Source organism: Ahaetulla prasina, chromosome 4 (assembly GCF_028640845.1).
Source record: "Ahaetulla prasina isolate Xishuangbanna chromosome 4, ASM2864084v1, whole genome shotgun sequence".
NCBI classification, from domain to species: domain Eukaryota; kingdom Metazoa; phylum Chordata; class Lepidosauria; order Squamata; family Colubridae; genus Ahaetulla; species Ahaetulla prasina.
The window spans coordinates 119,445,137-119,468,196 of record NC_080542.1 but is presented as its reverse complement, the minus strand read 5'-3'; the positions used below and the strand labels follow the sequence as shown (position 1 = coordinate 119,468,196).

The following is a 23,060-nucleotide window of genomic DNA, read 5'->3' as shown; positions in this document are numbered from 1 at the left end:
TAAAGTATAAAGAGCGTGGGTCTTAAAAAGCTGCCTTGGGGGACACAGCTTTTAGCAGGTGAAGAGTTTGATTGTTAAATCTGTTTTTGTCTCAACTGTTATGTTTTTTAATAGTTTTAATTCTATATTTGATATCTGGTTGATATGGGAGTAGGGACTGTAATGAAGCTAAATAGGAAGGAATTTATAGGTAGCTAAAAATGCCAAATCCAATCTAAACATTGGTCCGTCACCCATAATAACTAATAAACATGGAGGGCCGAGAGGCCAGATTAGTGGACAGCCAGGTGGCATAATTATTCAGTAATTATTGCTACAAATTCACCATTGCTTTAATATACTACTCTTCCCCTTCTGCTGGGGTTGCAAACCTTTGTATTCTTTCAAAGACAACAGAACATTCTCACATTTTCCCCAATGCATCCTCCAGAGAGATGCATCTAGGCAGTGGATTTCTGCCAACAGCTTCATTCGCCCAGTCATAAGCCAGGGTGGAGCATTTTCCATCTATGCAATGCTTTTCAATGCCCACTGACAGATAGAACAAAGAAATATAAGAGATGAACAGAAATATAAACAGGTTCAGATCCTCTCTATTTCACTCTACTGTATAAGACAAAACAGATGTGTTGCAGTCAAAAGAGGCATCATTGTGGTCAAAGCTCTGCCTCTTTGTATGTATTGCAACATAGGTGTGGGGTTTTGAAAGCAATTCTGCAATTGCCACCGTCGCTACATCCTACAGTGGGTCTGTATAGTTGCCCTTATGATGTCTACTGATAAAGATATTAAGAAGAATTCAAAACAACCTATACTTTCCCTACTTTCTTATGACAGCTCCTTCTGTATAATGAAAACTATATATTTTATGTTGAAGAGAAACTAGCGTTCTCTTTGATATCTATAAAGAAACTTCCATAACTTTTTGTGATGGTGAAACAGAAAATTTTTATTGTATTTCAGATTTGGAATTTTAGGTTTGGCAATTGTTTTATGTATGAATGGACCACTGATTTAAATAAATAATTGTAATGATTAAGCATCCCAAATTAAAAAACATTTTGAGGAACAATATTCTTTTTTCTGTCTCCCCTTCTCTCTATATTCTTGATAAGAACATCAAGTTTTTTTAATTAAAAAGATATATAGGTAGTCCTCGAGGTACGAACCTTATGGAGCCTGCTCATTAGGTTTGTAAGTCAAAAATCAGATCAATCATCAAATGAATCAGACCAATTTTACGAATTTTTAAAATTAAATTCATTAATTGACTCAAATGGCTCATTAAATAAATGAAAATCTGACTTACTTCCTGCACGCCACCAGTCAGCTATTTCCACCTTTGCCAATCAGCTGTTTCCGGTACTGCAGAAGGCGGAACTAAATTGCCTCCAAGCAGCTCCATTTCAATTTTACAAAAAAACCCATTTGCTCAAGAGTCTTCCATTGCAGTTGCTTTAAAAAAAACAACCACCAGCCACTTAGCTTAATAATCTCCAGCTTGCCACCCAGTGGGAGATGGGGGAGGAGTTTTACAGAACTTTTGGCTTGCAATAGTAACAGAGTTGGAAGGGACCTTGAGGTCATCTAGTCCATCCCACTGCTCTCACAAGAGTATGTCTGATAAATGCCTTATGGGGCACCCACAACTTCTGGAGGCAATTTAGATTTAAAACCTCTTTTAAAAAAACACTGTCCTGATCAGCACAAGCCTCTCTAAGCAAAATCCAAATACTTATATAAATAGCTTGCAAATTTAAAAATCAGCAGTTTAGAGAAGAGATACAGCACACAACATTATAGAATGTTTTGTGCAGATGCTGGTTAACATTTCTACAAGAAGTTTCAAAGCAAATGCAAACAAACTTTATCTTTGCAAAGAACTATACTTACAAACACAATACCGTAGTCTACAAAGTATGTGCTTTACTTACGTAAATAAGTACAGTACTTAAAAAGAAGCAGATCAGTTCCCAAAGTGCTTACAAACAGTATGGTATTATAGAGTAACAAAAAAGAATACTTTAAAATACTTACAAAAACAATTCCACCATCCCAGTTTTCAAGCCCAGACAAAAGCAGATCCTACATGCATCACCAAAAAAACAAACAAAAAAAACAAAACAAAACCTGGGAGCCAGGCTGGCTGCAAAGACAACAAGGAACAAAACAAAATAAACAAAACTACAGGCTTCCAAAAATTGGCCCAGGGTTAAAAATGGTCACTGCAGCAGTGACTGAATCCAAATCACATTGTTACAGAGGCCTGTTTTTGACTGCAGTTTTGAATTTCTAACTATTATAAACTCATCGAGGGTCCGCATGAATCAGGAGATGGCTTGTAACAGAATCTGTTTATTGACAACCAAAGGCAACTCCTGAAAAGAATCAACATTAGAAAGAGTTGAGCTGTCAAAACAAGAACCAATACCAAAGCCCTAATTTTCCCACCTGAAGGGATGCGGAAATAAACCAATCAGATCACCTTGGTCAGCATGCTTTTCGCTCCTTCAGCAGCTCCGTGGACACAACACTAACCATTTCTGAATACATTCGTTCTGGTGAAAATTCGCTGAAGGAAGCCTCATATCCGGGGGATAACCTGTAGTTGATTGAAGTAAAAAGAGCCCTCTTAGCTGTTATTCTCTGTTTTCCCTTAGTAATAAGGGATATGGACCCTTTGGACTTGCTTGGCAGAAAAACTGTGAAATAACACAACGATGGTAACACTGATAAAGTTAAACTTAACAAAGTTTAACAAGGAGCAAGACTTTTATATTTGACAAACACTTTGGAGAAGAGTAAATTAAATTAGGAAGCGCAAATGAAACCTTATGAGCTTTTGATTTAGCTTGTTAAGGCCAAAATCAATATTCAAGAGAATGGGGGAATGTATAGTGATGCAATTTTGTTTGTGTAATAATTATAGACTTTCTATCATATTGAGTAAAGTCATTAATAAAATGCATAGCTAAATTGTAAGGACATGAGGAATCCATTTCCAATTTCTTGTTTTAATTTGCATTGTAACAGCAGACTTCTTACTAAACTGATCTGTAGATTATCAAGATGACAACTGTGTGATCAAACCCTGCCCCTTTGATCTGTGGTCATGGCTGCCATCCTGATATTTTTTTTTCCTGCTGATGGATTTACTCTGACTTCAAGTTGGAGATTTTACCAACAGATTTTCTTTGCTGTCCTATGCATATGCTTTCAAAGTTTGTCTGCTCACAAAGCAGGAACCAAATCTTTGATCAAAGAAGGTTTTTTTAAAAAATTTCAATCATCCAGGACTCATTTATTTGATTTCATAATGTTGATGTTTTTTTATATTTGGTAACTTCAACTAGTTCATATAGGTTTTTTTAAAAAAAAAATCAAAATCTTGCATGTTTCATTTAAATGACACTTTAAATTGAGGTTACATTAGCAAGAAGTGTTAAGGGAAAGGCTATTTAAAAAGAGAGAGTAGCATAACCCATTAACAAACTATGCTGCAGATGTTGTGAAAAACTAGACTCTGAAGACATATTCTGATTGATTATCTCTGTTCCTTAAGACTGTTCCTGCCTTTTGCTCTCAAGCTAGGATTAACCTTGCAAAAAGAATAATTCTTACATTTAAGGCTGCAGCCTATATTCAGTTCTATAAAAAAGGATGTGTCTAACAATCTTAGTTCAGGGGCCATAACAGATAAAGGTCCAGTTAACTCTGTTATTATTAGTAGTAACATTTATTAAATTTGTTTTTCACCAATCTCACCAAAGGGGAACTCTGGGCAGCTTACAACATTAAAAATGAAAAAAAAAACACAAATAAATGCATATATCTAATAACAATAAAAGTACAAATTGTGACTAAAAGATGAGGGGGGAAGGGAGCAGAACATGCAGAGGCAGAGGTGGGATCTGCATTGGTCCATCAGCCATTTCCAGTGTGAAGAATCCTATTCTTCCCATCATAGCTAATTTGTTAGATTCCTCTCCTCCCAGACGTATATTTTAAAAGTGTCCCGCTACCTAAATCTTAAACAATAGCATCCATATGTAACACTACCACAGAATAAAAAGATTTGCCAGCCAATTGCTAGTGAAAAACAGATAGGGATTAAATGCACCAAATATTTTATTTATCCTTGACTTTAATATATTAAAGGTTCTGATGGAATAGTGGGAATTATTTTTTCTCAGATTTGTCAACTCAGTGGGATAAGCTGGCTGGGGAATTCTAGGAGTTGTAGTTCCCCACACATTTGAAAGTTGCCAAGGTTTAGAAAGACTGAGCTGGTGGCTTTTCACTGGATGTATTCAATTAAGGTTGGATAGCCATCTATTGAGAGTGTTTTACTTGAGATTTGGGGACCAATCAGAAAATTGTAACATTATGTAGGAATTTAGCACCCACCCCCCTCCTAGAAGAATGAAATATTTTAGAAAATATTAAAAAAGGCAGAATATATTTCCCTGGATGAGAAATGGAGAAACATGTTTTAAAGACAAAGCAGCTTCCTGACTCCCCCCCACCTTTATCAATGGGCCATCTGCATCATAATAGAACCCATTTAGCAACTGAAACTCACCACATGGCACTTGGGAAGATTACATCAGCCAGCAAGGCTAGCTAAGACCCCCACCCCCTGGGAGTCTGACAGCCAATCAGGATACTCTTCTTGTGCCCCAGAAAGTTCAAAGCTCAGAAAAAGCATAAAACCAGGGAGCACACAGGATCTCAGCCTTTTTCTGTTCAGGATCTCAAGACATGTGATCCTGACCACCATTAAACCATCTTTCCAAGCAGCCTCCATGTTTCCAGTGTCTTTGTCCCCACTTGGAACTGAACCCAGATGGATATTTCTTCCAACAATTGTAAAAGTGGCCTGTTCAAATCTGTGATTGAGAATTCTGGGAAATATAGTTTCCTTCACAGGAAACAAAGTCAGGGTAGGAATTTTCCTCCTTATCTTTAAATAAGCAGTGGTGAAGAGATGCATTACCATAAACTATTGACTGATTGGACACCCAGTGCTTTATATCAAGAGTGTGAATTACAAGAGAGCTGTAATTTCCTTCTGCATTGGATCCTTCTGCTCTGTCATGCAAATCTATTTGGAGGGATTTCACTTCCAATTTCCAGTCCAGTTTTCCTGGTTGCTGCTTATACAGTTGGTTTCATTGCAGATACTCCAAATCTGCTGGCAGAAACTCACTCCAGGAATGGAAATGTTTAATGTTCAGATTATGTGAACATGCACAAAGCCGAACAATCTATTGCAGTTTGTTGCAGATGGAAGAAAATAGAGAGGACAGAAAATTGCAACTAAGAAGAATTGCCACTTAAGAGGAGAGTGTCAGTGTGCAAAATGACACAAAAGGAAGAACATTTTCTGGACACACAGACACCGAACTTAGTGAGGCAGCTCTTTTTTCCCACCTCATGATTGATGGTATTAACCACACGAGCCGGGAAGCAGCATTTTCTTTCCTTAACAACACAGAGAAACAAGCATTCTCACTTGGTAAGCACTCCTCCTCAGTCCATTTATACTCAAGATGCCAGTTACACACTGTAAGAAAGCAAGATCAATCTTCAAAGACAGCCTAAACACAGCAACTTCCTGCCGTCCATTTTCTATGAATGGGGGCCATAGTAGTTTCAACCAAGGACCTGAAAAATACTTGGGTCTTTAATTGGCATGCAAAGATCTGCACTCCGAAAACTAAGTTGGGCTATGATCACAAATATGTTTCAAAAGGAGGAAAAATCTGAAGTATCATCATTTCCCTTTATTTCCCTGTTACATTAAGTTACAGCTTGGAAGCAACTTGCTGAGTGGCTTTGAAGCTGCACACAAATTTCTACAAACCACCAGCAGTCCTAGATCCAAGGATATCCTTGGGTGGCTCTGAAAATCAGGATGGTGGCAGCTTTCCCTGCATGATCAAAGCCTTTCCCCTTTTAAAGTATGTTGAATATGCGGTGCATGAAAAGGTATGGGACTTTGATTGTACGGACATGATCTTGGCTTTTTTCTTACTGTGGATGTCTCTGCCTAGATCCTCAAGTTATACTCCTCCATTCATGAAATGATAACATAACCTAAGATTCTCACTCTTTCCTAATTCTATGCTCAACATTCAAGGAAACAGAACTCATTTGGGACAGGAGAAATTACTGTATGTTACTAGCAAGTCAGCACCTAATATATATGGGTAGTTGTCAACTTACCTTAATGGAGCCTTCCAATTATGGTTAAAAATCTTGACAATCCTAAAATGTGACCACATTGACATTGTTTGAAGTGGTCATTAAAGAAACCCATTGTTCACGATGAAACATTTTTACCTAAAGCCAGAAGTAAATAATGGATTTTGATTTTAAAAATATCGTATCAATTCTAAGCATGTGACTACAGGATGCTACAATCGGCTATAGATGTGGACTGTTTGTTAAATCCCCAAAATGCATTCACATGACCTTGTGGGGAGGGGGATGGCCATTAGAACCTTGGAACCAGATCATAAATACCTTTCAGATGGTCTGTCATAATTTCAAAGAGCCACTAAGCAGCCTGTTGTAAATTGAGGCCTAATTTTGCAAGCTTTTACTGCTGGGCTATTAGTTGTGACATATTCAGAGAAAATCAGTAAATGTGATCAACCCCATTATTCTATGATTTTTTTCTGATGATGCTCATAAAAACAGGTATCTCTGCATAATTAGTCCTGAACTTTTTTTTTTTTTTTGGGAGCGAGATTATGAGGACTGCCATAGTGAGCTCTGTACTTCAACATTTGCCTTCATACAGTTTTTTTGTGCCCAGGGGATTTCTTAAGTCAGCTGCAAAAGCTGGACAATATATGCAACTCAACCTCTGGCAAGCTGACTTCTTAATTTTAATGCAATAAAACCCTTCGACATCTTCAGGCAGAGTGTTAATTTCTGTAATAGGCACAGAACTTTCTCCTGATCTCCCAGTGAGATTGACTTTGGGTCAAACAATACTAATCTTGCACTGTGCCATAAAGCCTTTGCAATCCTTACTGCATTCATCTTCTTATCCCCAACATGAGAGAGATTGATAATTATCCCAGCAGGTGTTATTCAAACATATCAAACCAATTACTTCCCACTTAAAGAACTTCACTTGCCTGATGATAAATCTGCTAAAGTCCAACCAAGATTTCAAAAAGTAGAGAAGATAGTTTCTTCTCTTCAGTCTGCTAGCAAAAATAGTCAAATTACTGTACATGAAGGGACAGCTTAGCTTCGGCAGATTCCAAACCATTAAACAATTTTCTTCTTCAATAAAAAAGCCCCATCATTATACACTTTCTTTTCTTTTGTGCAATGATACAACTGCATCTAAATAAACAATAAAGGAGCAAATTAATGCTTCTAAAGGGTTTTTCCCCAAGGCCATTAACAGCTGCATATTAAAAGGCAATGAAGATAAAACAATCCCTTTGTTGATGGTTTTATGAATCATTAACAAGCTATGGTTTTAGGTAATACAATGCATGTGATCGGAATCACAAGGAAAACTACCAGGATAGACAATCTCTGACTTTTCAGGTGTTTTTGGACTCCAAGTGACATCAAATCAGTCAATATCAATGTCAGAGACTGGAATTACAGATAGCAACATCTGGAAGACTAAAGATTCCTCTTTCCAGACTAGAAAACAACTATAGAGGAAGAATCCATGGAATTCTTTGTATAGGAACAGTATTAACTGAACAGCAACATCCTCTAAAAGGAATGTAAGCTATTAGAAATATATTTTATTTTAAGAAATATGTAAAATTACATCATTTTGAATTCCCCAATTTTCAAGATTTTATTTGCCTGATTTCCCCAACATTTTCACCTCTATGGACCAATGTGTGTAGGGGAAGGAGGGGATCTTCCACATAAGCAGCTGGCAAGCATGCGCACGCATGCACAGCTCCATTTCCACAAGCGGTGTGCACGTGCCTGCTGCTCATGCAAATGGAGCGCACATACATACACTCACCCACAGCTTGTGCAAGTGAGGATGCGTGTATGGGCTCCCTGGCAGTTTCTACAGTCCAGTTGTAATCTCTTCCTGCCCTGGCCCACTAGTGGCCATGGCCCACAAATTGGGGATCCTTGCTATATGCTACCTTCTCATCTCTATCGTATCTCATACTCCCAAAACAAACTTTGCTTTGCTATTTGAAATGACCAGCTACTTTTCATTCAGGATGGTGAAACTGATTTGTGTAAATATCATCCTAAGATTTATGTTGGTTTTCCCAAAAACTCCCATTTAATGGACTATTGACTCTGAAGGACAAAAGATTAACAGCATAAAAACTAATGATGCTATAAGGTAAAGATAAGGTAATGATGCTATAAGGTTGAAAAGAAAGTGTGACAAATTTTATGTAAATATCTTGTTCTCAGATTCCCAAGTCTTAGAAGCATCTGCATGGTCAGTTTCAGTTGATAAATAATATGTAACAGGGTTTTGGTTTTTTTTGATACAACTAAGAATTCTACCCAGAATTCCTATTCCGACTGCATATGCAGACATATCTTGCCTGAGCCTATTCAAACTGGGGCTGATAATATTGCTACAACTTAGGTGACTTACATACTTATTGATTTAAAGGACAAAACTAAACTATGGCTACTTCATGGTACACCTATCTAGGATTTTTATGGTTACATATTTGTTTGTTATTCTAGCAGTTATTGCAAGGTGCTCCAAACATCACAAGCAGATTCACATTTGTATGAAATTAATGCTTTTTAAATGGTCTGTGCATCAGTGTCCATAACATGAACAGAACAGAACAGAACAGAACAAAACAAAACAGAATACTTTATTGACCAAGTGCGATTGGACACACAAGGAATTTGTCTTTAGTGCATATGCTCTCAGTATACATAAAAAGAAAAAAAATACTTTCATAAAGAATAATAAGATACAACACTTAGTGATAGTCATTAAGTTATTAAATAAGCAATCAAATCATACTAGGAAACAAAACAATATAAATCATAGAGCTACAAGCAACAAGGTTATAATAAGTGGGAGGAGATAGGGAATAGGAAGGATGAGAAGAATAATAGTAATACAGTCTTAATAAATAGTTTGACAGTGTTATAAGAATTTGTTGTTTAGCAGAGTGATGGCATTCAGGGAAAAACTGTCCTTGTGTTTAGTTGTTCTGGTGTGCAGTGTCCTATAGCATTGTTTTGATGGTAGAAGTTGAAACTATTTAGGTGCAGGATGTGAGGGGGTCTGTAGATATTTTCACAACCCTCTTTTTGACTTGTATACTGCATTCTTACATCCAAAACCATGAAAAAAGAATCATCTTCTGTCACAGAAAAAGTAGAAAAATTCATAACAGCATAATATATAGGTTGAGACAAGTTCTGTTTCTAAATCCCAGAATATTATAGTTTGAAAGAGTAAAAGGGGAAAAGATGTATTAGGATACAATATTAAGAATCTTACTTAAAATCTGATTTGCTCCTTATCTTCAGAGTAAACATGTACTTTAGCAAATATATCTTATGTCCTATGATCTTGCATATAGAATTACAATGGGGCCATGGTGGCTCAGGCTGTAAGATAGCCTGTTATTAAAACACAGAAGCCTGCAATTACTGCAGGCTCGAATCCCACCAGGCCCAAGGTTGGCTCAGCCTTCCATCCTTTATAAGGTAGGTAAAATGAGGACCCAGATTGTTAGGGGGGCAATAAGTTGACTTTGTAAATATACAAATAGAATGAGACTATTGCCTTACACACTGTAAGCCGCCCTGAGTCTTCGGAGAAGGGCGGGATATAAATGTAAATTTAAAAAAAAATTAAAGGTGAACAGTCTTCTATAATGATCAAGGATATCATTTTTAAAGGTGCATTAAGTAAATGAAGTGCTATAGCTGTGGCATCATCTATAAGCCATATTTCAAGAAATACATTCAACATTGTATAACAAAGATATGTGGTGGCGCTGACCTCTTGAGCATCTGAAGGTTTATTACTTCCAGGAGATAATAAATGTGCAATATGGATGTAGACATTTTCCTTAACAATTACTATAGGGTAGTCTATAGAATCTATTACTTTCTACTTGCAATGAACAAATCACCACATGGTTATGTATTTCTAATGGATTCACAAAATTGGTACTTTCCTATTGGTTTTCTTTAAGCTCCTGAAGATATGGCTTTGTGCTCGAGTGGGTTGTGACAGGGCCCATAGCTTGGTTATGCTAAGTGCTGGACTCTGGTATTGTAATTTTCTTTTCTTGCTGCTATTGGCTTTATATTTTTTATTTGTCTTTATAATTTTTAATATTGTGAGCTACCAAGACTTACTTATGTGACATAGGCAGTCATATAAATCCATTAAATAAATAAATGAAGTAAATAAACTGTAATTAGCAATGTACTACAAAGCCTTGGAACTTTAGATGTTGTTCTATAACAAACCTGCTTCCTTAATCAGATTTTTTACAAGATGCTATGAAAAATATTCTCAGCTCTTGGAATGACAGGATACAAGGGATAACATTAATGGAATCATTCCCAAAAGAACTTAGATGTTATATAATTGCAAAAAAAGCTGGCTATCCACAAAAAAACTAAGACTTGGTACACAGGAGTGTAAAATGATGTTCTTATTTCATTATGGACCATATCAGTCACACCTTTCAACAATGGTGAAACCACCTCAAGATTAGAAGTATCCTCACTTAAAGCTTCAAGTAGTATCGTGAGCATGAAGCTATTAAGGCTTCAATCGAAGATCTACAGTTTCAGCATTTTTAATTTTGGGGTACACTCATCATTAAAAATGCATGAAAATGGCAGATCACAATCATCTTCATATATTTAGCTTAGTGATCCGAACAATACTTAAAAAAAAAAATTCCAATGACAGTGTCTCATGCAATAACATACTGTAATTTGTAATTGCCCATTATTACTAATTTAATATATGCTTGTTCATTATTGCCAATTATACTTATTTCCTAAAATATTGCTGATAAGGAATGTTTCCCCTCTTTATTTTTAAAATAAATATTTATAGTGTTATGACATTCCTCCATTTAAGCAACATTTCCCTTTTATAAAAAACAAATAACTTAAATTAGCATAATTGAGAACTAAAGCAAAATAAATGTTTTAAGATGTCTCTCACCTCAAAGTTATAAGTGAATGAATATTGAACTGTGATAAATTAATTTGCTGGACAAATTACTATCCATATCAAAATTATTTTTTTAAAAAGATGTGTGGGCTGCAAATGAATGACAGGTGATCATTCACCCAGAAAAAATGTGAGTGAATCCAGTAACCTGTATCTAAAATAAGGAGTTTTGCATTAAATACCTGCAAGAGAAAAAAAATCTACTGAAATTCACCAGAAGTTATTATGCAGCTTTTAAAAATGCAAACAGCATTTTTGTGTGAAATATATTAAAATGCTGGAGCTTGAGCTTTAATGCCTGGTACTCATTGCTTATCTTCAAGCCAAGTCTGAGTGGATGTGCATTATTTCAAAGAACTCTATTGGACCCCAAAACACTTCACAAGTGGATAAAGGGATCTCTTTCTTCTTCTGCTTATCCTTTAACTAAACAGTGTCTCTTTGGTAGCCAGGGCATCTGAAATAATTACTTACCACCAGATGCCTAAATCAGTAACAAACATTGAGTCCTGCATGTAAAACATACACCTTTGAAAGGGGGGCGTGCACAGCTAAAGTAACGAGTTGGACAAACAATTCAGACTTTCATCGGTAACGCGCACAGTTAGCAGTGCTTGAAGGGAAGACGACTCATCCAGCCATGATTTATTGCCTCGTTGTTGCTCCCTCCTCCTACTGTATTTTCCATTCTTGAGCCGTTAAAAGGCTGAGAATTCCTCACGAGGGCCAAGCGGGAGTGACGTTGCTGAGAAAAGAGTCGGCATGAATTGAGCCCCATTCTGGTGGGTTTTCCCCCCTCATGCTTTAGATGGCGGTACGACCTAAGAGGCACGAACCACGTAAGCTACACTTTTGCGGGGATGGGTTTCCGTGGACGCTGCAGTTCCTCTAAATACTTTTCTCCCGATTCGGCATAAATCCGCTTTAAGTATGATTCCCTTTTCCCCCCCCCCGTGCCCTCCCTTCTTCGCGCCTTCCTACCCAGCTGCACGCGGTTCCTTTCTCAGCGCCGGGGGGAGGCTTTTCTCAGCCGCGTGTGTTTGTTTTGGGGAGGCCGAGCGGTGCCTTCGGGCGATACCCCCAGTTCCTTGCCCGCCGCGGATTAAGGCACAGCAGGAGTTCCAGCCTCTTTCTCTTTGGGTAGGGAGAGACTGTGGGAGGGGGAGACGCATTTGATCAATCTCTGCCGGAGGACAAAAGAGAAGGGAGAAAATACCGAGTTTGCACGGAGGCGCTGCTCATCTCCTGGCAAGGAGGAGGAGGAGGAGGAGGTGGCAAGCACAGAGACCCATCTGCCCCTCCTCTCCCCTCCCCCTCTTTCTTTCTTTCTACCTCTTCTTTCGGGAAAGCGCTCGGTTGGGGTAACCGGCTTCCGGCAGAAGAAGGTGGAATAAGTAGAAGGCGGCGGTGGCAGCGGGTGCCTTTATGCCTTGCCCCAAACAAGGGACTTTTCTAAACTGAGAAAGCGGGCTGGGTGGTGGGAGTGGGTGGTGCAGCGATCGTGGCAGCTAAACTCTTTGCCTCCCGCCGGGTTGCTTCGCCCACTGCCTAGCGAGGCGAGAAGGCATCTCAGGATGGCTCCTCCTTGCAAGTTGCCTCTCTGTGTGTGCGGGTGAAGCGCTTGCCCTCCGTATATATCTTGCTGAACGGGGCAGTCGACAATCCGTCTTCTTCCAGGTCTTGTCGCCGCTGGATTCTACCCATTGTCTTAAAGCCAAAGAGGAAACGGGACTCGCTTTCTTCCGAGAGCTTCTCGGCCATCCACGTCCCCTGGACCAGCCCAACCTATTGTCAGCGAAGAGAACAGGAGCTTGTTTCGTCCTTAGACCTACCCATTGGAGTTCTCCACTGGATCGCACCGCAGGAATTCGAGGCTCGTAGAATTTGGAAGCCTCCTCCTGGGTGGATTTGTTCCCTAATAAGCTTCCTTCAAGCCTTGTTTAACTTAAGTTACATTTGACTAAGGGGAAAAAAAAACAACCTACGATATTCTTCAGAGCCATCCTTCGCTTTCGTTGATTTCTGCCCCCTTGAGCATGCAAGGGGGTGAGGGAGGTTGGAGGTGGGCGTCTGCTTGTTGAGTCTTTTGATTTTTCCCTCCTGGACTCTCCTAAGAAATTCGGGAGAGTTTGGCTTGAGTAGCTAGGTTTTGCTTGTTGACACTCTCCCGCACGCACGCATCCACCCCACGCGTATGCAAACACACACCCTTCCCTGTTATTGCGCTGCTGGACTCAGCTCGTTTTTTGGCTTCGTGAGTAGGAAAAGAGTCAGTCGAGGACGCAGAGGAGACGCAGGCGCTTGCCTCTCTTGCTCCTAGTCTGAATGAAACCGGATCGAGAGAAAAAGTGACTTTACAGACGGAATTTAAAGGAAGTGAAGTACAGGGACCGAAGCGTAAAGGAGAGGCCGCCTTTTCGCTGTTCCCCAACCGGCGCACCCGAGAGACCAAAAAGCGCGCAAGCGGCTGAAAAGGGGCAGTTGCCGAGAGGCGTGATGGCGAGGCTGTGGAAAGCGGAGGTAGTGGCTGCTGGAGCGCTTTTACTTTTGCAGTGCTTGGCTGACCGGGTACAATTCATCGGAGCCATGAAAACGAAGGAGAGTCTCGGTAAGGAAAGTGCCTGGGAGATGGTGGTGGTGGTGGAGGAGAGTTCTTGGGGGCGGGGGAGATAAACCCTGAGCAAACGAGAGTTGTCTTCGTTTCCAGAGTGGATTTTTCGTGGTTTAAGCTTGTAAATGTCCACAGTGGAAAAATCATTTCTTATCTGAGGGCTTGGGATTACTAACCAGATTTGTTTGATAGCCCAGGGTTTCACCTCAAAGCAGAGGTGTTAAAAAGGAAACATTTTTCTCAGCTGGAGGATTCATGTAATATATATAAAGTGTTTTGGAGCATATGCAGAGTTCTTTTCTCTTGTTGGGCAACAACAGAAGACTGTCAAGTGTGGCTATAAAGTTATTGGGATGGGGCTGAGCTAGGAAGTTTCTGGAATGACAGAACAATTAACATGCTTCCTTCTGAATCTGGCAGGATATCACAATGTATGCGATCCAACCACAGTTTGATTAGGCTCCTGGGCACTTCCTGGGGACCACTTTTCTTGTCTCTCAACTAGATTCCTGTCACACACTCTTCTCTGGATGGTGAAGTTCAAGAACATTAAGGGACCACTCAGTGATATGGATGTGATCTTACATCCTGAGGAAGGTAATTTTAGATGAGAGGAGTTGGATAAGATGGTGGTCATGTCTCTGAAGTCAAGAATGATTACTCATTAACAGGGTGATGTTGCCCTACTTTGATCAGTGAGAACATTGGAGCAATTAATGATACTTTTTCTTGCAGAAGGTATTGGCACCTGTTGAATAAATTTTGTCTGCTTGAAATATTTTTAGCAAGAGTGTTCAAAATCATCTTTGTTGGGTGTTTAAAGCAACCTAGAATTGGGAAGAAGTTGGTTCAGAGCCTCAATCCACAGGAAAAGTTTCTGGATGACTAATGGCTAGTTGCTATTATTCAACTTCACAGGCTAATCGTGAGAATAAAACTCGGGTGGTTTCTTATGCAAGCTGCCTTGTGGTTTATAAGGAAGAGTGGTGAATGAAGCACAATTAAAATTTTGGAGGGGGGAAATTTTATGTTTTCATGAATCAGCATGGCCACTTTTGATTTTAAAATATATTTGCGAAACAGGAGTTAAATGGACTAACTTTTTCCATGTTTTATGTGCTGAGAATAGCATTGTTTATTGAATCTTCTTTTTATCACCCAGTCATTGAAGGTACAGAAGCAGGAATAAGATATCCTGCTTGCAGTAAGAATTTGGAATAATCTTCTCTAAATCAACATTTGACTGCCAAAGAGCCCCAGTTCCTCCCACTAAAAGATAGGAAAGATAAACACAATTGTTCAACAGCATTTGGGTATCATAAAGTTGGCTTGTTCCACTTGCAGGTCACTTTGACTGAAGAGAACCATACAGGAGAAGACTGGTTAAAAACAACTAGTTCCCTCCAGAGGTATTGGACTACAATCCCCAGAATTCAATACCAATATGACTTGCTGGTTAGAATCCTAGCAATTGAAGATACGACAGACAAATAGCACATCACTATTTACACTATGAATTTTTAATTTCTTGTGATATTCCTCAATCCATGTTATTACAAGCACACAGCCTCACTGAACATGTGAATCTTTACCTTCCTAAGATGAAAAAAAAGTGTGTTTCAGAGCACCTATTCCTCTTCTATGTGGTCTGTGTTCAGTTCCATATCTTTAAAAAAAAACCTGCTATGCTATTGAAGGTGATGAGAAGAGGGCTCGTTATCAAACACACAGCCAGAACCTCATTCTCTGGCTTCCTGTTCTAGGTTGCAAACAAGAGTTTTATTGACTGGTGTAAATATGCAGTGCAGTGGTGTGGTTTTACAAAGTTGTACATTCTTTTCAGATAAAGCAATATACTGTTTCCTGCCTTTTCATTTCCTTCATTGGGAGCAGAGGAAATGGGAGACAAGACTTTTAGGAAGGTCTGCTGAAAGCTTCATCAAAAAATGTAATCTTTCCCGAGTATTTAACCACACAGCTGGTGGAGTGATACACACTCTACAGGAGATTATGCCCTGTGGTCTCATCTTCCTGAGTTACTGTGCAACTCTGCAAAGTCTTCCCACATTTATTCAAAAGCAAACTGTACTGAGTACTGCCAGATTTACTCTCTAATAATTACATGAGATGGCATTCTTAGTCTACTGCCAACAAAGGTAACCCAAAAACTCAAGGAATGTGGTAAACACAGAATTTGTGAATAAAATGATCTTACTTTGGTAGGTCATATTTGTATTGCATGCACACAAAGAGAGGAGAAATGGTGAGCAGTGAACGACCATAAAATTCAAGAACTACTGAGCTCTCATATACAACTGCCAAATATTGTACATAACATTGGTGAATGGATAAAGAAACACATATTTTTAAAAAACAAATGACCATAAGAATGAAGGGGTATGTGTGTGTGTGTGTGTGTGTGAGGGAGAGGGGGTTGTTAGCTGATGGTGTTTTGATTTTTTTGGGCTTTAGGAGTTGAGGGGACTTAAAAGGTAACATGGATTCTTTAAAGCCTTACAGAGATGTAAGCATGTATTTGCTTCTTAAACATTTCTGGAAAAATTAGCCTGTTCTAATGAAACATTTTTAAGGGTTGAAATAGATGTTCCAGATTACTCTAAAGAAAAAAAGCAGTGACTGAGGATTTTGCACAAGGGTGCAAGTTTCGTGCCTATATAGTCTACTTCAGTCAATTCTGTTGTGAATTTCCTTAGGAATGTTCTTTGCTTTTTCAGTGAAATACAGTTCTATTCCCTAGTGTTATGTTATTGGGGTCAGATCTATGTCCATTTATTCTTTTTTGTAGAATGTTATTGGGTTAGTGGAAAAAGAAGGTTGGCAAGTGATATATATTGGCCTTCCCCAGTCTTTTCACTTTCTGGAACTGGACTACAGTAACAAATCATTCTTGGACAATACAGAAAGCAATATTTTGAAAATACTGATGACATATATCACACGAGAGAATAAATAGGTGAATATCATCAGACCTCTACAGTGTGTGGCATCCTTGTATCCATTAATATTGACAGCTACTTTTTCAAGTGGATTTTTCTTTAAAATTGTTACTTTCTGTTCACTCTATATAATTAACAAGGCTACCTGAGATATGCAGAATTTTTCTGGGATTTAAACTCTTATCTCCTAAATACAGCATCCAGTCATTCATGTGACCATTACAATATGAAATTAAGTGTAAGCATGCATGCCTTTCATTTCACTCATTCACTTTTGTCCAAAAAAATAGCATGTTAACACTTCATAGTAGTTTCAATCATTAGTTATTCAAGAACAACTAATCACTATGCATGGGTGGGGGGAATCCAACAATTGTCATTGAGTCATAACGTTTTTTAAGTGCTTTGAAATGTGTGTGTTTTAAACAAAAATAATATTCCTTGGTTTTTGCTTTCTTTCAGCTAAACTTCAAGCCATATTTGGCTGAAGATCATTTGTTAGTTAGAAACTGAGGATAGCTCTGAGCATATGACATAATTGCTTTGTTGGAAACTGAGGAGAATTCAGACAAGTCAACACCTGGCTGATAAATTGCTGGGAAGCTCTTGACCTTTCCAAATGAGAAGAAAGCAAAAAAGCATCTAATAAATAAATTACAGGTAGCCCTTGACTTACAATAGTTCACTTAGTGACCATTCAAAGTTATGACCACTGAAAAAAGCGACTTTTGACCATTTTTCACATTAACAACCGATGCAGCATACCCATGGTCACATGATCAAAATTCAGATGTTTGGCAACTTTCATATTTATGATGGTTGCAGTATCCTGTCATGTGATCATCTTTTGCAACCTTCAGACAAGCAAAGTCAATGGGGAAGCCAGATTTACTTTACAACTGTTTTACTAACTTAACAATTGCAATGATACACTTAACAACTGTGGCAAGAAGGGTTGTAAAATAGGGCAAAACTCACATAGAATAGAATTTTTTATTGGCCAAGTGTGATTGGATACACAAGGAATTTGTCTTGGTGCATATGCTGTCAGCTGTTTTGTTCTCGCTTAGCAGCTGTTTTGCTTAGCTACAGAAATTTTGGGCTCCATTGTGGTTGTAAGTTGAGGACTACCCATATAATAGCTCAGCAATTAAATAGATACCAAAAAACTGTAGAATCAAGAGTTTTCAAGTAATGGGTAGAAATTAGGTACCAAAATACTGACTTTCATAGAGGGATTCTATAGATATTTCCAATTTTAACACAGCAGATAAATAGATATTTTAAGTACCAGACTTGCTGATTGGTTGTGGGGTAATTCCAAGGCAGCTGTATTTTTTCAACTTCATTAATACAGTATATAAAAGTTAAATACTGTGAAATTCAACAAATACAAAGTGATTGTATTTATACAATAAAATAAATCAGAAGATTTTTTATTTGTGATTTAGGCTCTGAATACAGGCAATTTGACTTCAAATTTTTATGACGTGAATTGATCCATTGTGATTAAACCGTGGCATTTTAACCATTGTTAAAACAATTTTACTGATAAACTGTTGGGTAAGAATCTTGTTCTGATAGAATAACACATTTGGAAGGTGAATATTGAAGAAGATTGAATTGCAGGATTTCAGCTACAAATGAACTACTGAGATCACCTATTGAAGTCATGAGTTTTTGGGGAATTTGATATATTTATTACCTACATCCATATCTTTTGTCCCCTTTGTCCCGTATTAGGCATAGGTTTAAAAGAAATAATAGCTTATTTTTTGCCCTCCAATATTGGAAGTTTCCAGAGAGTCTAAATATAGCACTTCAATATCGTTTGGTAGTTACTTGAAGTTAGTGAAATGTGTGTGCAGAAAATTCCAGATATACTCCACCTTAGCTTCACCAAGAAGATCTTAACCAGCAGGGCTGGTTTCTCTGCCAAAGACCTTGGAGACCTTGCTGCTATTCAGAACATGTTCAATTAACTTTTTAGACTGATTCGGTGCATCAGTGCCTTGAGACAATGAAATGAACTTTTAAGCATGTATAACTTTTACCAAATGTAATCTTCAAGTTGAATCAATTGGACAATTTAAATTGCCAATTCAATTAGATTGGTTCAAATTACAAAAACCATATAGAAGAAATAGATTTATTGAAATGCATATCTAAACAGGCTCTTGGCTAATTTTCAGATGCTTTCTTCATACTTGCAGTTTCAATGGTAACATGCTTTGCAAAATAGTTTGTGTTTTTATCTGGAAGGTACATGGTGCCCTTCTCTTATCTAATCTTTTCTACAATTTCGTAAGTTTTGCAAAGTTAAATCTGTGCAGTTTGAAATACTGTTGGGTGTAATTGTAGGTTAATAATGTGTAGATCAAGTCATACTTGATTACTTGCCTTGGGGTGTCTATTTTTTGAGATGGTAATTTTTAATGAAACTATTAGCTCCTTCTTTATTCCCTCCCTCCCTCAAAATACATATCTTAATTCAAAATTTACCACTATACCCTAGGAGTCTACTTCCTACCATGTGTCTAATTCTTTTTTGGTGTCCAGCATAAAATAGGCTTTCAAACTTTTTTATGGCCATAAAAGTGATTTTTCTGTTTATTTATTGAGCATTGCACATTACTTTGGTAATAAATGTCTTTAAATTCATTGGATGCCACAGATTTTATCATACTGTTGTATACTGCTGTTCTTTTTATGAATAAATAATACCACAATGGGTTAAGGCTGATGAGATACAGAAGGAAGGATTAGCTGATCTTTGTGCTTCCTTTCAATTCCAGAATTGTATTATTGTAATTTGTAAGTAATTTGCTTAAAGAATGGGCAGGAATTAATAATTGCTATATATAAAGAAAGGCTAAAGATCTATACAATAAAACCTTTAAACATGAAAGAAAAAAAGATGGGCATATAATTTTAGGATTTGACAGATGATAGATTATTCTGGTAGATTTTGAAAGAGAGATGGAGAAAATCCAGAAGATAGATAATTACTGCAATAATGATTTTGGCTTTATTACAATATTATCTTTGTGACTGCTGGTAACTATTGGCATAGCCTTTCTAACTGAGTGTTTGCCATACTTCTTAGGTTTTCAACAAATATCTGCTAGTTGGGAATTTTGGAACTTTTAATGCAAATGGTTTTGTGGAATATGAGGCTGATGAAGACTGAATCAGCACTTGCAGATTCTTTGTTTGCTGGTTGGTTGGTTTGCTTTTTGCTGTTGAACAGCTGTGGAATCATTTGTATAAACTTCCATCATAGTAGATCAATGATAATATGTCAGTTGCGTTAAAAGTGACATAGCTAAGTTTAATAATTTCTCTATAATTGTAAATTTAATAAGCTTAATAATACCTACTGCTGCAATAGCACAGGCTAGTTTAATAAAATATATTTGTTCGTTAAATTCTATTGATTTTTTCATTTTGTGGAATTATGAAAAAGTATTTCAGTTTTGGCACCAAGGACTTTGCAAGCCACTTGATTGTGTTTTGAGATGGAATCTTATTCTTACAGAAATCAATGGCTACTATTCCCTTTTCTTTTAAGAGGGTGGGATTGTTGTTCCCCTCTCTCTTCCCTTTGAGATTATAAATTTTGTGCTGGCACATCACCACACCAAGATAACACTGCAGTGCAGAGAAAATGATATGGTTTAGAAGAGAGGAGCTCCCTCTTACTGAAATTTTAGTATGTTATCTTCAGAATAAAGGAAATTAACTTTTAAAAATGCAATCTAAAATATACAGCTTGTATATTTTAATCAAGATCTGTATGATAGCAGAGTGGGATTGCATTCCTACATCAAAATAAACTTTACTGTGCTTTCATGGTTTTTGGCTAAATATAGGTTAGAACTGATGGTAAAATATAAACCAAGGTTTATGTCATTGCACAATTCAAGACAGTGTACCTATTTATAAACCAAGTAAAATAAACCAGACCTTAATACCACTTGGTGTCTGAACTAAGCCAAGACTATTTTTTATCTGCCTGATCTCTTCTGGGAGGGGAAGCACTAACATGGTGGAGTAAAGCATTTTTAATCGTATTCACTGAAAACAGGAGAAAGTTACTTACAGGTAGTCCTCAACTTATAATCATAATGGAGTCTGAAATTTCCATTGTAACAGTCACTGCGACAGGTACCCATGAGGCTGGACCCAATTTCACAACTTTTTTTTGCATCTGTCATTAAGTGAACCAATGGATTACTATGAGTATTTTTTACTGGAAATTATCCCAAAAGGCTGGATATTGGCAAAACATATTATAAATAATTTTCAATGACCACAGAATGCTGCAACCAGCAGCAAAAACCAGCTGCTTACCACATGTCTGAAATGTAATTATGTGACTGCAGGGGTTTGTGCAGCCATCAGAACTCTGAACCGAGATGTAGATGCTTTTGGAGTATCTGTTGTAACTTCAAATGGTCACTAAGCAACCAGTCATAAATTGAGGATTACCTGTACTTTTAATGCCAGATTACCCAAATTTTATTTGCTAAATTTAGGAATGATCTGGAATGTTATTTACACATTAAAATCTGCACTTTCTCAGATTTTTAAATACAATTTTAAAAACAGATATACCTAAAATAGTTTGAGACAAGTACACAGAAAACGGCATTATGTCTAAGGAAATTGCCTATAAAATGTATGCTCTGAAAAATACTAATACAGTAAGGAAAAAAAATATGTTAATGGGTACCTGCTGAGATTGTAAATAACATTATTGACACATACCCAAAGTTTACTTTTTATTTGGAAAAAGTATCAAGAACTGATAATCCTGAGCTTATTTATTTCCTACTAAAATACATTTCAGAAAGTGATCTTGAGAAAGATAATATGATTGTGGCTTGAGAACAAGAGTTGAAAATTTGTGGTCCTAAAAGATGTTTGACTACATATTTCCATACTGCTGGTCATTCAGCTGGAGCAGAAGGGAATTGTAATACAGCAATGGCTTTAAGTTGTTTACAGGCAGACCTGCTTTAAAGAAACAATAATGGAATGGTGACTATATGACCTTGAGAGCCAATTTGGTGCAGCAGTGGTGCATCAGGTTAGAAATTATGGGTTCCAGTCTCTCCTTAAGAATAAAGCTAGGTGGGTAAATATGGGCCAGTCACTCTCTCATTTAGCCCTAGGAAGTAGACAATGGGAACTACTTGTGAAATTTTGCAAAGAAAACTTCAAGGACTTGTCCAGGTAGTAATCAGCAGTCAACACTGACTCAGTGGCGAAGGGAAGGAAGATAGGAAGACAGAGGGAGGGAGGGAGGGAGGGAGGGAGGGAGAAGGAATAAGAAGAGGAGGAGGAAAGAGAGAAAGAGAGAAAGAAAGAAAGAAAGAAAGAAAGAAAGAAAGAAAGAAAGAAAGAAAGAAAGAAAGAAAGACTTTATTGCTGGTTTTTATTGTTGGTTGTTTGGGCTACTTTTGTTATCTTAGACTTTACAACTTTTTCTAAGCCTCCTTGAATACCTCAGTAAAAGACGTTGTATAAATATTTGACATAAATATTCAGATCAGGTGTTTTGTTTTCATTTTCTTTTGGTGTCAAAGCTATGTGCTGGCAAGAGTCCAGCCTAGTGTTCAAAATGCTTAAGTCTATTAAAAAGAATGGATTTAAATCTACCCATCTCTGTGCTGGATTTTAAACGATGAAGCTAATCACTCCACAGAATCCATGCCCAATGTTGGATCATTTTCCTGTGCTTGCTTTCATACCTTAAGGCAGAATCGGGTGGGCTCCTGGGAGTTCCCCAGGGTTTGGGTGATCCTCTAGACAAGGGTTTGGTGAACCCCCAAATGCCACCCTGTCTGGCCACACCTGTTATGTCCGAGGGCTCCAATAAAGTCCTCGCGGTTACGACCCGGCTAAGCCTTGACAACAGCCAGGCGGTTCCTCATTGGGTTAGACGCGCCAGGATAAAAGCGGGAGTTTCAGAGCCCTGTCATTGGAGGAACTCCTGAGGCAGCGAGTATTTAAGGGCTGTCAAAAGGAGTTCCGTGGTTACTGTTCCTAATGTTGTTGAGTTAGCTGTTATTGAATAAAGTTGAATTCACTTCAGCCTCTGTGTGGACCCGATCTGTACCCACCAACGACATATATAATACTGGCGACGAAGGTGTGGAGGGTCCGCACCTCATGATGGCAAGTACTAACTCATTCCTGCCGTTCGAGCCGGCAGCGGAGACCTGGGATTCGTTCTTGGCACGGTTTCACTGTTATATGCGGGCTCAGGACTTTGCTGACTTGCCTCCCC

At 38.0% G+C, this 23,060-nt stretch overlaps 1 protein-coding gene across 8 annotated transcripts in view; it reads left to right on the top strand.

The window, feature by feature from the left end:
* Positions 1–11,271: 11,271 nt before the first annotated feature.
* The window catches only part of PLXDC2 (plexin domain containing 2), a 468,973-nt gene continuing 457,184 nt past the window's right edge, over positions 11,272–23,060 (top strand). The window contains exons 1-2 of one of the 8 annotated variants that reach the window (XM_058181925.1): positions 11,590–12,036; positions 12,875–13,805. In XM_058181925.1, coding sequence (XP_058037908.1) covers positions 13,694–13,805 — 112 coding nt within the window. In that variant the 5' untranslated portion in view covers positions 11,590–12,036; positions 12,875–13,693. Of the gene's footprint in view, positions 12,037–12,874; positions 13,806–23,060 lie in introns of those variants that run through there. The other 7 variants (XM_058181924.1, XM_058181928.1, XM_058181932.1 and 4 more) reach the window with 7 other exon arrangements.